Genomic DNA, 17,734 nt, shown 5'->3' with positions numbered 1-17,734 from the left:
TTTATCACCAGGTAATTCCATCATTTTGGAAATAGCAGCTACTTTATTATTCATCTGCGTCACAAGTTTTCACTGATTTTGGGACTCATTTTGTTGAAACTCAAGCACGCTTCCAACAGGCCTGTGAAGCCTTCCTGCTTACAGAGCAATACTAAAAAACCTCTCCAATATCACATTTGAACCTTAAGCTCGAAAATTCAATACACAACATGATATTATAATTCACAAAGGCAGAAAATACCACAGAATCCTTTTCCAGCGAAATATTTATTGAAACAAACAACATATTTGCTCTTAGAGGCGAAAACCTCTTCCTATTTCATTGCGTGCGTGAAGACAACAAACTCAATCGTGTCAAATTACCATGTACTTCAGGTAAATATTACAGCTCACTTTGATTTCGTCTCGACGGGCGATAGATTGTTGTCGAAGTTCAGTGCTCGTCGCTTTTGAGATTCCTGCCTATTTTATCCAACTGACTTTCCATTATTGAGCTCCATAAGGGTATATTTTGTTTAAGGATCCACTAAAACGCCATTCGCGTTACATGACTTTCGACACCATTGCAGGCTAAGTTAATGATTCTACTGTGTCCACCAGAGAAATCTACGCAGTTCCACTACCCTCTCGATCCTAAGAAAATACTCGCAGAAGGCTCTATCCACAAAGACACCACTTACCAGAGGAGTGACAGGCAAGACTTTTACCGATACGGAAAAAAAAAAAGAAAAAAAAAAAAAGAAAAAAAAGAAAACAAACAAACTAAACGCAGACCTCGACTGGGTTTGCCATGAGGCAACCCAGTAATAAACTCCTTGGTTGATGTTTAATCTGGGATTAGCGTTAATCGGCGTTTGAACAACCGGGCCCTGGATGGTAAACAACTCCGAGCCGCTGGTCAAGGGAAACGAAGATTCTGGGACGAGAGACCTTTCTTTCTCTGCTAGCAGGGTGGGTATAGGTGCGTGAAATTATTTAACACAACTGATTCGACTGGAAGTGATAATTTGTCGTTGAAACACGAAATGAGTATCATTTTATGAGTACCCTTTATTGAGATCTTCACTAAGAACGAAAAAATCACATAAAAGAGGAAGCTCCCTAACTCAAGTGCCATACCTTACCGCCTCCCCCTTGAAATTTAGTGTTTTTTTGTTCTGCTTTTCGAGTGCACCATGGCATTCAAGTTTTCAGTACGATCATTTCGAGCCTTTCAGGGTGTTTATAAAAGCAAAGAGCCTTTGAAATTTCGGAAGCAGATTGTTTTCTTGTCGGCACACACACAAGCCGCGGAAGTTATACCGGCGAAATCGTTCGAGGAAATCCCAGGTCCAAGAGGGTTGCCAGTTATTGGAACGCTTCTTGACTATTGTCGAGACCTTGGCGATGGTGTTAGGAGTTATCAACGAATGCATGAAATCCAGCAACAGCGAGTTGAGCAATTTGGAGAAATCTATCGCGAGAAAGTCTTTGATCGCCGTACAGTGACCCTTTCCAATCCAGATGATGTGGAGTATCTGTTCCGAAACGAAGGCAAATGGCCTGGGCGAGACCCACCCTTTCCACTATGGAAGAAGTACAAGGAGGAAAAAAACCGAGTGGACGGAGTTAGTTCTTTGTAAGTCCTGTTATCGTCTGGTTTATTTATCTGCTATTTTATTTTTCATACAACAACTGCCTATCACAAACTTTTACTCGGCTGCTTCTCTAGGTAGAAAAGGATCACAGTTTACGTCATCAAATTATCCCTACGTTAATTCTGTGCACTTGCATAATTAACAATAATTAACGAAATCATTGTTGCACAGCCGCATAAAGCGACCTGATATTTTCTGTTGAGCCCAAACAGAGCAACTAAGATATACATCTTGTTTGCATCATGGTTTCACCTGAACCCTTCCACAAGTCAACTGATTCAAACGTCTACAGTTCCACACGCCCACATGCCCATGCGTCCACATATCCACAGGGCGACACATCCACATCTCACACAGGTCCTAACATCCAAATCATCTCAGGTCCCCATGCCCACATGTCCACAGGGCCAGTCATGTCATCAGGTTACATGTGAATATGTGCACATACCGATGAACAGGTACCCCTGTCTGCAGGCCCACACATCCACTTCTCCTCAGGTCCACATGTCCACACTTCCTCAGGACCTCAGGTCCACAGGCCCACACTTCGTCAGGTCCACATGTCCACACTTCCTCAGGTCCACATGTCCACACTTCCTCAGGTCCACATGCCCACATGTCCACATGTCCACAGCATGTACGGTCCACACATCCGTATGTCCACAGGTCCACAGATCTACGGGTCTACAGGTCCACACGTCACTTGTGCATAAGTCATTATGCGCACAATTCCTTTGATCGTGAGCAGAGTACGGTAAAGTAAGGTTGCTATTGCACAAACACATTCTCCATCTCAGTGAAGAAAGAAAGTTGCAGCTATATACAGAAAATGCAAGGGGTGACAGGCCACACAGTCCCTTTGGTGTGAAACATATTTTGAAACCTCTCACATGTACATTTTTTCTCTGACGAGCAGATCCTTTAAGGATTTCCCTTTCTTAGATAAAAGGATAGGTGGTCGCTTGAATATCTGGCGAAGTAGTGGTTGATTTTGTAGTAGGTGCCATTTTTTGAGTAAGGCTTCTTTTGAGTTATAGATATTGATGGTTAATATTGTGTTGCAAAAGGCAAGATTTCTTTGTAATTTTTTTGTTGTTCTGGTTAAGCACTGTAACCTTTCCAGTCTATAAATTTTATTCCTGATAAGATTTTTTCTAGTATTAGATTGCGTGGGTAGCCTCTGACCAGCAAGTGTTTCTTGAAAATAAATGTGAAATGTTCTCTTTGAAAGTAGTCTCTGAGGAATTTGTTAAGCATTCACCCTTCACAAGTCCATTTTTAACACGTGGTGGGTGACATGAGGTAAAATGTGTGTACTGGAATGTTTCCGCTGGCTTAAAATGTGTCTTGATATCAAGAATCGACTCTTCCTTGAATCTGTTGCCTTTGTACATAACCCTATCTAGAAACACAGTCTTAGTGTCAGAGATATCGGCCATGAATTTTATAGTTGAGTGATGTGAATTTGCTTGTTCAAAGAAAGTCTCAATGCTGGGCTCACGTATGTCCCATACGGAAAAGATGTCGTGAATGTAGCATTTCCAAACTGTAGGACTGGTTTAAAAGCTGTTTTGCTTAGGATTTCATTCTCAAACTTTGCCATGAATAATTATGTCAGCAAAGAAAACAGCCATTTTCATATGAAGAGAATGCTTTCCGATGAATCGGAAAGAATTTTCTTTGAAAATTAGCCTAAGCATTTTTCGAAGTTAGTGTGTTGTTATGGGAGGTCTTTGTAAAAATTGTTATAATGGTATGCTTTGCATACAGTGTCAATACCCTTGTTTTGTGTTATATTTGTCTGGAGGCTTGTGACGTCCATCCATTCGATACAAGGAATGTGCAGTTTTTGACCTTTGTGCTTTCAATAAAGTTTATAAAATTATTTGTGTTTTTAAAGCATGACTTTTGTGACTTAGATATTGGTTGAAGCAATGTGTCAGCAAAATATGAAATAATTTTTGTTGGTCCATCACAACCGGAGATGATTGGTCTCCCTGTAAGAGTTGGTTTGTGAATTTTTGTTTTGAGTGTTAAGAACTCTGGCATTCTTGGCAGGCAAGGTGTTTCGGAAAGCTATCTTTTGGTCATCAATGTGGTTTTCACGGTGCAGTTTGTGATTAGGTGTGATACCTTGTTAAGTAACACAAGGGGTGACAGGCCACACTGATTCCCTTCCTGTGTGAAAACATGTGTATAGAACCTTTTATAGTAATGTTTTGCTCTAACGAGCAGATCCTTAAAGGATTCTCCTTTTTTGTATGAAATGTTATGTGGTTTAAATTTGACGAAGTAGGGGTTAATTTTGTATTAAATGCCATTTTCTAAGTAAAGCTTCTTCTAGGTTTGATATACTGATGACTGGTATTGTGTCACAAACGATAAAATACTTTTTTGTGTTTTGATATCAATTTTCCTTTAAGCACTGAACCTTTCCTTGTGAATTTGATTTCTGATTTTCATAGTAGTTTTCTACCAAATTGCATGGTTAATCTCTGTTCCTCAAATGTCTTTTAAATTTTGAATTGTTTTCCTCGAAAGTGCCTTTGAGGAGTTTGTTGTAAGGATTCGTAGGGCTTGACCTTTGACGAATCCATTTTTAACACTTGGTGGGCGATAGGAGGTGAAATTGATGTGTATATTGAAAGGTTTCCATTTTAAAGTGTGTTTTTACATCAAGGGTTGATTGATCCTTGAATCTTGTGCCTTTGTATACTATTGTGTCTAGAAACACAGTTTCAGTGTCAGGTATTTCTGCTGTGAATTTAATCGTAGGGCCACCATGTCCGGTTTACTTACGTCCCACAGGTACAAGACATCGTCAATGTAGCATTTCCAAACTGTACGTTTTGAGACAGCTTAGTTTAGAATTTCTGTTTCAGTTTTAGCCAAGAAAATACATGTATTGTCAAAAGAAACTGTTGTCTTGGTTCTCATAAGTTATGGTTCTCATTAATAACCTCCTGTATATAGTTGTAACTTTCTTTCTTCACTGAGATGAAGAATGTGTTGTGCCAAAGGAAAGGACAATTATAGATGTAAGTGACAATCACAACAGCAACATAACTTTCCCGTACTCTGCTCACGATCCAAGGAACTGTGAATATGTGGACACATGTGTGCATAATGACTTAAGCACAAGTGACGTGTGGACTCGTGGAGATGTGGAAGTGTGGACATCTGGGCAAGTGGAGCTTTGGAAGTGTGGACGTGTGGGCATGCGGACCTTTGGAGATGTGGACAATTGGGCATGTGACATGTGGGCATTTTGGACTTTTGGAGGTGCGGACAGGTGGACCTTTGGAAGTCTGGACATCTGGACATGTGGAGCTTTGGAAGTGTGGACATGTGGGCATGCGGACCTTTGGAGGTGTGGACATGTGGGCATGTGGAGCTTTGGAAGTGTGGACATGTGGGTTTGGTGGACCTGAGGAAGTGTGGACATGTGGGCATTTGGACCTTTGGAAGTGTGGACATGTGGACGTGACGAAGATTGGGCCTGTGGATCTGAGGTCCTCAGGAAGTGTGGGCATGTGGACCTGAGGAGATGTGGAATTGTGTGGGCCTGTAGACAGGGGTACCTACAGTGTATTCATTGGTGTGTGCACATGTGACCTGTGGACCTTCAGATGTGTGGACAATACATGCTGTTGACATGTGGGCATATGAACCTGAGGAGATTTGGATTTTAGGACCTGTGTCAGAGGTGGATGTGTCGCCTGTGGATATGTGGACACATGGACGTGTGGGCAAGTGGGCGTGTGGAAATGTAGACGTTTGAACAAGTTGACTTGTGGAAGGGCTCAGGTGAAACTATGATAGAAACATGATGGATATCTTAGTTCCTCTGCTTGGGTTATACAGAAAATATCAGGTGGCTTTATGTGGCTGTGCAACAGTGATAATTTTTCACAATTATGTAGGCATGGTGAAGAGTGGTACAGGATTCGTCGTATCTTGAACATGAAAATGCTGAAACCAACAGTTACTGAAGGATATGTCGAGCCATTGAATGATGTTGCAGCTGATTTGCTCTCTCAAATGAAAGCAACTCGTGATGCTGATGGAATCATTCCAAGCTTGCAAGATGAACTATTCAAGTGGTCTTTGGAATGTAAGTTGGCTCAATTATCTTACAATGTATCATAACATTAGTAGTTTATATTAATACTTGTGGCCATTTAGTGGCTGTTGACACCCAAGTCGAAATAGAGTTGTTACAATTATTAGATTGATTCACATTTCCTTTTGAGATGTAATCCTTGTTTTGTTTAAGTAATTTCTTAGAAATTTATTTTGCCATGAAAATAAGCGATACAAAATCAGGACATTTCGACCTCTCCGAGGTCATTTTCAAGTGCGAGTAAAAGTTTTAGCATAGACATGTAGAAGCTAGTTAAAATATGTGAGAAGGTGCCAAAAATATTGAGAACAATGGTACAATGAAATAACATTCAACTATCCTGAACAATTTCAAGTAATCTAGAATACACAGAACAAAATAACTGAAAGTATGTAAGAAACTGCTAACAATTGACATTTGAAGAAGAAATTAATGTTAATAAGAAAAGTAAATAGAATAATGTAAACGATATTATACTTTATAATACTACATAACTCTTGGCATTGCTTCCTTAGTTTTTGAGCTGCCAATAGCAAAACCAGCAACAAGCAACACACCTGAAATTGACCTGCAGCCACTGTGGTCAAGTCTAATTCCATCCCGAATAGGCCACTTGCACTAAGAGGTCACGTGACCAATGCTTCCCTTAAACAGTGAGTTGTAATCTTGCTGTTGACAAAAATTGACAGAACACATAAAAATTATCGTACACGCGAAATTTGAGAGGAAACGCATTTAAGGGAGATATTTTATGGTACTTTGATTTTTCAACAAAGAAGCATGATTTGTCTTGGCCGCCATGTTGGAGGGCATACTCTTGCCCTCCAACTTGGCGGCCAAAACTACTTTTTGCTTATATCTTGTTAAATGTTTGATAGTTGAGTTCAGATGTGCCATAAACGCTACCACATCATCTTTTCAACATTTTCCTTGAAGTTCAAGTGCAAAATTTGTGTCAGAAAGCGGTAATTCATAATTTTAAAAAATCAAGTTTTGGTCACGTGACCATCTACAGACTTTCTCATTTTAAGCAAATGGTGCGAGTTTGAAAAACCAAATCACTATTATTTTGTTTAAGAGATGACCCACTAATAGTGTTTCGAAGGCAAAATCATGTAACTTTCATTTTCATAAAAACGATGTCACATGACCTCTTAGTGCAAGTGGCCTATTGGACTCATTAGCCATCTGCGGCTGCCTGCAGATACTGACTGACATAGACACACTTACCCTCAAACCTACTGGTATCTTTGTAGGGTCCGAAATGGGCAGCCAACTGACGACTAGATAAAAATTTTTAGTCGCCAGATGGCAAATTGTGGTCGCCAAAAATTTTCGCCTAAAAAGGCACGTTTTGAACTTTTTTTATGGATACCAGAAAGCAACGACCGCGCGGTGTTGCGTATGTGTCACGCATTGTTTTTCTCTTTCGAAAGGGGACATTTTGGAGACAAAATGTATCCGACCTCGAATGTAATAAAGAAACCCATCTGCCCCTTAATTTGTTGAAAATTTCAAACGCGGAAACACCAGTCACGTTCTGTGGCACACGAGCCACCATGTCATTACCGTGCCACATTCCTCGCACCAGTCCCTTGCATCTCTTAACTGAGTCGTTGTTTTTTCGCCCGCGATACGCATTTTATGCGAAACCGCAAAAAAAAAATGTGGCGGGTTGCAAAGTTTAATATGGAGGTAGTCAACGGGAAAGCTCCTTTCATTTTTATTTCAAAAACATCGACAGGATAAAAAGGAAGACACCTGTTGGCAAACGGCTCAGAACTTAATGGCGACCACGACCAGTTGTGAAATTTTGGTCACCAGTACTCATGTATGATGTCAAGCCAGGGACTCAAACCCGAATTTTCATTAGTGGATGGGATTAGTGCTCTCTCAAACAATCACCAATACTGTTTCTCTAAAATAGTAATGATTTGAAACCTTACTGTAACTGACGAATGGCCATCTAACAGGCTGCAGGATGCAGGAGCTGAAGCTTGATACATCTACAGACAATAATCTGAGATCATTCCATCTAGTCGATCGGTTGGTGGGGTTAGATTTGAACCAGGATCACCTATGCCATGTTGTTTTAAGCAGGGTTGGCATTAACTAGGTGTCGCGTTGCTCTACAAACAACACAACCCTAAAATTGACAACCAGGGACTTTCCAATCAGTGATGAGGGACCTTAGAATGTGTCTTAGATCTTTAGCTGTTGTGCATGAGAAGCACTAACTAAAAAAAAAAACACACTTGATTCGTATCCTGTGTACACAGAGTTTTTTAACGCAGAAGTGTTTTAAAAGGTACAACCACTGAGTTATCTCACAGATATCAAGAGCGTAACAAAGTTTTTTAAAGGAGACAAACAGCAAGATTTGTAAAAATTAAAAAGCGAATGGTGTCATTTGTCCTTCTTAGTTTGAGTGATGAGTTGACTTGGTGGGCCACATTATCGCCAGGATGAATGTAACCAAATCCGATAGGTTATCATCATGGTTGCTAACCTGGCTCAGCACTTAAACCCACCTCCAAAGAAGACTGCCCACAAGTTTTGGCAATCCATCACAACTCTTAACAGACTTAACTGATTTGAGTGTAATGTGAAGTGCTTAACCTTGTAGAATATCTCAAATTCTACTGTGGTGTTAGTTAAGACTAATAGTTTACTTGTTTTCAATTGATATTACAGCAATTGGAACTGTGCTCTTTGAGACACGATTTGGTTCTTTCAGCGAGTCTCCATCAGTAGAAGCTGCCCAGTTCATTGAATCAGCTCGCAAGTTATTCCCACTTTTTTTAAAGGTTTTCCTTATTCCTGCATGGATGGACAAGTTCTACAGGTTGAAGAATGTCCAGGATTTCTATGACCACATGGATGTCCTCTACAGTTTTGGCGAAAGGTGCATTGAGAAAAAGATGAGCAAAATACAAGGGAGACTTGATAAAGGAGACATTCAGGAGGATGATGCTGCAGAGTTCTTGACCTTTCTAATCAGCAGAGAAGACATCAGTTTCAAAGAAATAACGTCAAACTTGATTGAACTCCTTTTCCCTGCAATTGAAACGGTACGTGCTGGTGAGCTTAACTCCAAATTAAACTAGACGCTTTATGAGCGTAAACTGGGTTGCCTATGGTACGACGGCAATGAGTTGGGTGGTATTGAACTGGAGCATTCAAGTTAATGTTTTCAACTGGGGGGCCATTTAGACCATTTGAGGGGTCACCCAGATGTCGTACCGGCAGTGGACCTTTGGCTCACGTGTTCTCACGTTGATTATTTTGTAATGTCCTGTCCCGTTTTGAGGTCTTTTACTTTTTTGTAGCTTTGGTAAGAAATTCGGTTCAAAGACAGCAAAACACGCTTTTGAGTAAAACTCACTCGATCCTTTTTTAAATAGCCTGCAAAAAAACTAACTGCAAATTGCTCTGACGGACGTTTTCCCGACATGTCATGCATGTCTTGCAGTTGCGCTTAGCAAACGTTTATTCCACGCACTAAGGAAGGACTGAACATGTTGTTTCCGCTTCGTAATTCCTCTTCTTTTCAGTCTAATCTGATGACAGGTCAATTTTTTTTTCGAATGGTGTATAACATTATTTAGTGGATAAGTCACTATCCTTCCTGAGTATAAAACATTTACTTTCACGATAGCAATTCAATTAAGCCATAACACAGAGAAATGACAACGTGTTAGCCACAGAAATGTAACGCCAACTGCTCTGGTGGGTTCTCATGTTAGTCAATGCAAAACGGCCCGGGATCTCCAGAAGGCAACATAAGACAAGGCAGGAAAGCCGGGAGTAAACAGTAAAAGGCAAGCCAAAAGATACCCTGGATGCAGAGAAATTTTTTTTCAAGGTCGGAGAGAACGCTTCGCGATTTTAAATCAACGGTCGAGGACGAAAAAAAATACCTCTGGTCGCACAACCCCAGAACCTTCTTTCCATGCGTAGAGAGAGCTCAGATTTCTCGTCGCGGTGTTATCGTCAAACCAGTTTTGGCCACCAAGCTGAGACTGCTTCCTACGGGACGCAATGAAGCGCATCATTAACATTCCTGAAATTTTTGATGTCAGCGATGCCTATTCATTTCAACAGCTTTAATAATTTTGGAGTAATCTTAACGATATTGTATTGATTTTAGCTTTGTAAAATTGATTTATTTTTACACCATAGTGACAAAACAGGTCTTTTTCTGACGTTAAAAACTATAGCTACCTATTAAGAACACGACTAAAACTTCCTGTCATCTTTATGAAAACTATTCGGCGCGTATCAAATTTCAACCCGAGTATGCAAATTAGTTGAGCTCGAATATTACACAACACGATGAATCCAGTAAGGCTCAAGAAAATCTAAAAAAAAAACCTTTCCAGCGAAACATTTTATTTTAACAAACAACATATTTGGCTCCGCCATAAATAATTCTTGGTTAATAAGAATTAGTCACATTTCCATTTGTTTTTTACCTGACGACTGTGGGGAGTTAGTACAAATAAATATAAAAATAGCCAGACAACGGAAATCACACATCCACTGGATTCCTTCTCTCTCCATATCGAACCAGAAAAAGTTGCCAAAAATTTTCCTTTTTGTTTCAGTGTTGTACATAACAACACGATTTTAGTTAAATACTGGAAGTACAGAAGACTTTAATATGGCTCGACGAAGTCCATTACTCGTCGCTTTCAATTTTCCAGATATTTCCAAATTTGCGGACTAGTAGCAGACGTGAAATAATTTTCGAGTAGAAACTGAGTTTGCAATACATGTTTCGGATGACCAACATCCGTCGACAGTTGCGAATACAAATGAACCCCTAGTCGGCGTAATATAAAAGATAGCTAAATAGGAAGTATGAATACTAAATCAAGTCAAGTCAAGTAAGTCATTTGACACGGAAAAATTAAAATGAAAGAGTTAAATTGACATGATTAACTTGCTTGTTTAATGAGGGGTTTTCCCAACCTATGATTAAGGCCTCCTTGATTTTTAGTTGAACAGGTGTGGAGGCGGTGTCAAGGATTGAAAAGCAATTCTCTGAGCACAAATCTCTGCATGTTTCTGACCCATAAATGTGCTGAAAGATGTGTCAGTTCTTATCGGATGTTAAGTGTTCACGAACATGTGTAGCAAGATGTCGGTTTGTCTCGCCGACATAACAGGCGCTACAGCCTGCGCAAGAAAATCTGTAGACCACACGGGATCGTGATAAATTAGAGATAGCATCTTTGGCACTAAATAACTTCTTGATCTTGTATGGGGCATTGTATTTTCTAGTGCCCCTTATTTACGTTGTTATTTAGTATTCTTACTTCCTATTTAGCTGTCTTTTATATCACACGGACTAGCGGTTCGTTTGTATTCGCAACTGACGATGGATGTTGGTCGTCCAAAACATGTACAGTATTGCAAACTCAAAACTGTGTGTTTTTACTTGAAAGTTATTCCAAATATTTATTTTTTCACCGCCTGTCTTGTTTATCCAATTGACGTTTCATTCTTGAGCGCCATAAGGGTATATTCTGTTTAAAGATCCACTAAAACGCCATTCGCGTTACAATGACTTCCGACGCCATTTCAGGGTAATTAAATGTCCTCCTGTATCCACCGGATAAGATCTAAGCATTTCTACTACCCCCTCAAACCTACCAAGCATACGCGCAGAAGACTCTACGCACAAAGACACGGATAATAAAAACAAATTGCGATTTGGAGACGGCAATACCACATTATATTGACGGCTAGTTGGGAGGAAATATATTCCGTTTTGGGCGGAGTCGCGAAGCGACGGAGCCCAATACAATATATTTTCTCCCAACGCCGTCAATATAATGTGGTATCGCCGTCTCAAAATCGCAATTAGTTTTGTATCGCGATCTATCGTTTATAAGGATAAATAAAACTGTAAACTAATCAACCCGCGCCTGATCGAAATTTCAATTCTCTCTACCTGCGAAACGTATTTGTTTGCGTACGTCAGCAACCCAATTCAGTGCAACGACGTCAGTTTAACATTAGAACCAATCACAGGCAGCAAAAGTGAGACGGCAATAACACGAAATATTGATGGCTCGCGCATAGGCAAAACTATAAGAAGATCGCGATACCAAAAAAGACACGGACACGGACACGGAAAAGAAAAAAAGGAAAATAATAATAATAATAATAATAATAATAATAATAATAATAATAATAATAATAATAATAATAATAATAATAATAATGATAAAACGACTAAATGCCACCCATTTTTCCGATTGATTTGCCATACTGGCAACCCATTTATTACCTTTTTGGATGGAGTATACTGGATTGTGAAGTAGGGGAGAAGTTAATGACTTCAGTTAATCTGACCAGTGTATAAAGATAAGACGTTTTCGAACCTCAGTTGAAACTTAAAGCTTTTAATTAACTGGTAAACTATTGTAAAATGAAAGCTACTGGCAAAAACATGCCACTGTACTTCTACAAATTTCTCCATACCTAAATGGCAAGGTCGCACCCCAAACCAGATAGTTTTTCAAAACACTTAAGATAGACTCGAAAAGCCTCAAGTCTCTAATTTTTACATCATAAATTGGTTCTGCAGACGTCCTTCACTTCTTTGTGGACTTTGTACTTGCTTGCAAGAAACCCAGACGTGCAAAAACAACTTCACGATGAAGTGAGCTCGGTTCTGAAACCAGGGGAACGTGCAACACAAGCAGCATTGCAGAAAATGCCATTCTTGCGAGCGTGTATCAAAGAGACTTTAAGGTATCAGGGCTGTCTCACCAAGACCAGTAGATTCTTATCGAACAGAACACATGCTAGCAATAAAGTGTTTTGTTGTTTTGCATGCAGTTACTCGCCATTCATTGAAAATAAGGTCAGATCTTTTCTTGTGTAAATGATGACCTCTAGCTAACCGAGTGCAAGGGAGAGCTCCGTTTCCCTTTTTTTCCAGTTTTGAGCTGAAAAAAAAAAAGTTGGTGAAACTTAGCCAACGGCCTGTAACAATATTTATGTTGCAACTGCGAGGATGATAGCTTCACTTGACTTCGTATCCGCAGTTCAATATATGATTCATTTCATATATCTTTTCATCGTTGATTCGAGCGTCGCACCGGTATCTCGAATTCACGGGTTCAAAACCCGTTGGAAGTCCTGAATTTTTCAGGCTTCTCTAGTCCGCAATTTTAAAATTGCGTTCATAACTGCGAGTATTTAAGCTTCACTTGAAACATAAGCTTACCAATTCAACTTGGTTTCCTGTTAACAGCTCTTTTGTTGTTCCTTCTTTTTTCTCTAGGATGTATCCTGTTGCTTTTGAAAATGCCCGTATTCTCCAGGAAGAGATCGTTATCCAGGGCTATCGCATACCTCCCAAGGCAAGTCAATTTGATAAGCCGACAAGGCGAACTTGATTGGTTATTCCCAGCTAAACGGTCTATGCTTCTTTCCTACCTAGGCTAACCCTATGCCTAACAAAACGAATTGCATCAATAGTACTCGATTGTACGAGCGACCCAGTCGATCAACGCCTTCGCTGTAGCTTAAGATGCACCCGCACAGAGCCCTCAGGGCCAAAACATCACCCAATGGTTATTTGAACGCCAGCGCAGAATAATATTTTTCTTTATCATGACATGTATAAAACGAAAAGAAATGTCACGTGGAATTTTGGTGGAGGTTAGCTAATGTTATCTGGTGCAAGGGCGCCCACACTTGTCAAGTGAAGCATCACAAAGCACATTCGCCTCCGCAGAGCCTTCCTTTTTTTTTTGGTCACGTCGTTGACCAAGTGACCAAAGAATCGGAGGGGATCTGGGGACGAGAATGCCCAAAGCAAAGAAGGTTCGAATGCGTGTTCTATTCTATTTTGTTCACACTCATCGAAACATCATCCAGACTTGTTTTTCCTCGCGTTTGCGTCTTCGCATACGCTAGCTTCTCTACCCTTACGAATTGACTTTTGTTTGGCAGACAATGATTCGTATGCCGTTGTATGCAATGGGCCGCAATCCCAAGCTGTTTGATGAACCTCAAAAGTACAAACCCGAGCGATGGCTGAGGGATGATACACACAAGTCCCCATATCATTCTTTTTCTTCGCTCCCTTTCGGATTTGGCACCCGAATGTGTATTGGTAAGAAGATGCATATACATTCAATGAGTAGCAATAATTGATAATACGTGAGTATTGAAATTGGACTTGGCCAAGTTATTTGAAAGCAGTGTGAGCGCTAATGTATATTTGAAAGGCGGGTTTTATGCAAAAGAACTGAATGATTCTCGCACTTAATTGGTTGTCACTTTATACAAACCTGAAAAATCCATTCCCCTTCAACGGGATTCGAACCCATGACCCTCTGCGATGCCCGTGCGATGCTTTACCAACTGAGCTTTGAAAGCCACACAGTTGGGAACAGCAGCTGGTCAATTATTGGGCTAATGTGTTACGTGAAAGGACTATAAGGAAATGAAAGGGAAATGCAACTATTAGTTGCCATGGTATTTAAACTCGTTTAGTGCTAACCTGCAGGGCCCGGTTGTTCGACAGCCGATTAACTTAATCCAGGATTAGCGTAAACGTTTGTTTCATGTTTTCAACTTTTTGGTGAAAGTTTCTTTTTCTTCTTATTTTTTTTTTTTTCAAGATTGACTTCTTCTAATGTAAAGTTTTGCCGAATATCAGCGTTGAACAGCATTTGGCATTAGAGAAATAAACTCCTTGGTTAATTTTTAATCTGAGATTAGCGTTAATCGGCTTTTGAACAACCGGGCCCAGCTGACCCCTACGAACTGGCAATTCGTTGAATAATACTTTGCTTTTTTATTGAACAGGGCGCCGAGTGGCCGAGTTAGAAATGCGCCTCTTTCTTTCACAGGTAGGATGATGCAGAAGAATTTTCTATCTATCCATCTATCTGTCTGTCTAACAGACTATATTTTGTACCATGTTAATCATCTTTCTTTTTTCACACAGGTGTGTCAGAACTTCTGGGTGGAGTCCTTGAACGAGGTCCAACCAATGATTACCTCACTTTTGGTCCCAGATAAGAAAGTCGAGTTGCGATTTGTGGAGCGATAAACTATGAAGTTCTTTTGTTTTTCACTTAACAATCGAAGAAGCAGTTATATTAGCTTGGTGTCATTGCGGCAAACATTAAGTTGCTTGTGGTAAAACTATCAAAATCCTCACTGAGGCGAATATTACGTGACATCAAGTAGGTTTCGTTGATTTTGGTCAAACAGCAAGCAACGACAACGCTGACGGCAACGAAAACGTCATAAATGTTCATATTCAAAAAGGCAAAAGCAATACCTTTGCACGCCCTGCACGTGCGTTTTAACAGTTTTGTCCATTTCTTTGCCGTCTTCTACAAAACACCGTGAAATAGGTTTTATTAAAAACGTTAGCAATTTTCATTTTCTCCCCTAAATGAAGCGCCGTTCCAACCAGTGTCACTCTTGAGGGACTACCACACCCTTGTCATATTCAAAAGTTTGAAGTAATCCCGACTCACTTCGGAACTAATACAATGTGTGCAACATTTTGAAACAATGACGAGAATTTTAATCTTGAGATGACGTTCTCGTTGCTGTCGACGTCGTCGTTGCTTCAGTTCTCTAATTTCAGCCTGACGACGGTTTGCCATTCTCTGTAAATGCGACTCTCGTAAATCTCTCTTAATTGGCTTATGTCAGCACTGGAAAGCAAAGGTAGTCTTTCAACCCCTCCTCAGATTGCAAACAATAGGGAGTTCACAGTCAAGATATCTCACGCGTGGGTATTGTTGTGAGACGCTCGTTTTGACTGGCTGGTAGGAAAGATGAGCGTGTATCAAGAAAATCTGTTTCAATCAATTAGACGTAAATCTAGCAGAAGTAAAAAACCAGCATTTTCCTTCATTTGTCGAATTATTTTTGAGAAGTATTTTGTAAAAGCAATACAGGACTTTTTTCTGTGTTTACATAGCCTCATCTTAACACTCTTTGAGTTGGGAGAATTCTCGACACTTATTCAAACCCTCCAAATCCAACTCCCCCTCGTGTTTAGATGAGGCTATATAAACGAGGAAAAAGTCCTCTATTGCTTAATTAACCCTTTCACTCCCAAGAGTGACACTTATAGATTTTACTCTGTCTAACGCCAGACGATTTTACTCGTCAATGGGAATCCCACAGGAGTGAAAGGATAAAGCGTTAACGTAAGTATTTAGGTCGCGATGATTGCGTCAGAGTCTTGTTCACCATGTACAATACGGGAGAACTATCCTGTAAACAGTTTCAAGGTAAAAAAGAAAATTAATAAAATTTGGTGATTTCACGTTTTTCTTTTGTGGATTACGGAAAAGAGATGCACGGAAACTCGGGCTGCACGTTCAACGCGTTTTTTTTTTTTCCTTTTTTTAATCAATATATTCTTGCTCTGTGGCAACGTCTTTGCCATACACCTTATTCCAAAATGGCCGCCATTTAAATATTCCTTTGTTTTTATTCAAATTAGCCCTTGATGCCTCGGTCTTAAGCCTAAAATTCAAAAGAATATTTTCTCTTGAACGAAGCATCACGGTCTAATTTGAATAAAAACAAAAGAATATCTAAATGGTGGCCATTTTGGAATAAGGTACATAGCCTTCGTCTTTGCGTAAATTCCCCAATATAACATAGAGTGCAAAATTACTGAATGCTGATTGGCTGATACAGGGGGCATTTTGCGTTACTTTTCGTAATTGCCCGATAGGCATAATTACTTTCGTTATTTTCACGCAGAAAGTGTTTTTAGCTGGGTTGGTCTAGTTGCTTTGGCGTTGTTTGTATCTTTATAATGCCAGTTTGGCTTTTTTAAATATCCCGTATCCCGTTAAATATTCCCCCAAATATCCCGTATCTCTATCATTTTTTACGTAAATATCCCGTATCCTGATAACCCCTAATAGTGCTTGGATGTTGCCATGCATTTGCAAATTTACTAGCATTAATAATAAGAGATAACCACTTTTTCTGTTTTTGCAATAAATTCTAGTTGAAGTACAGATTTATGTTTCTGGTAATCTCTCGCCATTTTCCGAAGTTTACCCGTATTTGTAGTTCACTGTAATTGGACAATTTGTCTAAACGGTTTGTGCATCCCACGGATACGCCCTTATAGACGTCTTGTTCAGTCTCGATTTAATCCTCTCTTTTCGAATGCCCCATAATACACTTTGTTTGCCAAATTTTGCGTGAAGTATTGTTTTCAGATGCTGTTGGAGACACTGCATATTCCCAAGAGCTTTTGAAAACAATAGTTTATTCAAAATGTGGGGGGCAAACAAAGTACCAGGAATTAAAGGGAAAGTACGGCCTAGAGAAAGTTTCTCGGAATAGAAAGTTCCTTACCTGCATTGTCATACTTGACCACTCATTTGTGCTTAATGTGTTTAATAGCCAGCAATAACGCCTCAAAAAATTGAAATGCGCCGTCTTGGTTTTTGTGTATGCAAACGAGGCTATGACAGTAGCAATAGTCAAGGATTTCTCCGGATGACAAGATGTACTTAATGCTAACAAGCAAACCACAGGCAAGGAGAGCCATACTTTGTAGACTTGAATCTTAATCCAGAGGGCAAATTGTATTAATATTGGCTCCACCATCAGAAAAGATTTGCCTCGAGCTCGTTAAACAGGGTTTAATATGTGAGTTATATGAAGGAGTTTTACGAAGCGAAAGAGAGCTTGCAGTGCTATTCCGCGCTCATTGCTGTGATCCATGTTACAACTTCAAAACAAACGATAGATTTATATATTTCCATCGAATGGTAAGAGTAAATCGTTTCAGTAGTGTCTATAAAGCTAACAAAATTTAACTACATTTCAAGTTGTTTATTTTACTGCCTAGAAAAGTGCATAACAGTGAAAGTCGTCAAGTATTGCTTGATTCAGTTTTCTCACTCCAATGTAATTACATTTTGGACTGGTTGACTGAGATTTCAGTATG

At 39.8% G+C, this 17,734-nt stretch overlaps 1 protein-coding gene across 1 annotated transcript; it reads left to right on the top strand.

Moving 5' to 3' along the window:
- Positions 1-1,142: 1,142 nt before the first annotated feature.
- LOC137971826 (cytochrome P450 10-like) lies at positions 1,143-14,997 on the top strand. The gene is made up of 8 exons (XM_068818602.1): positions 1,143-1,618; positions 5,561-5,751; positions 8,455-8,831; positions 12,359-12,525; positions 13,061-13,139; positions 13,735-13,897; positions 14,596-14,639; positions 14,738-14,997. The coding sequence occupies exons 1-8, from the start codon at positions 1,176-1,178 to the stop codon at positions 14,840-14,842; spliced, it is 1,569 nt and encodes a 522-aa protein (XP_068674703.1). The 5' UTR covers positions 1,143-1,175; the 3' UTR covers positions 14,843-14,997.
- The last annotated feature ends 2,737 nt before the right edge of the window (positions 14,998-17,734 follow it).

The sequence above is a fragment of the Montipora foliosa genome, chromosome 1, assembly GCF_036669935.1.
Source record: "Montipora foliosa isolate CH-2021 chromosome 1, ASM3666993v2, whole genome shotgun sequence".
NCBI lineage: Eukaryota > Metazoa > Cnidaria > Anthozoa > Scleractinia > Acroporidae > Montipora > Montipora foliosa.
The sequence above is the reverse complement of the archived record's forward strand: the minus strand, read 5'-3'. Positions and strand labels throughout refer to the sequence as shown.

Excerpts from the sequence above, each read along its gene's own strand:
- LOC137971826 (XM_068818602.1), top strand. The coding sequence starts at position 1,176 with ATGGCATTCAAGTTTTCAGTACGATCATTTCGAGCCTTTCAGGGTGTT. Across the intron at positions 5,752-8,454 it reads ATTCAAGTGGTCTTTGGAAT|CAATTGGAACTGTGCTCTTT; the intron begins GTAAGTTGGCTC and ends TTGATATTACAG. Across the intron at positions 13,898-14,595 it reads TGGCACCCGAATGTGTATTG|GGCGCCGAGTGGCCGAGTTA; the intron begins GTAAGAAGATGC and ends TTTATTGAACAG.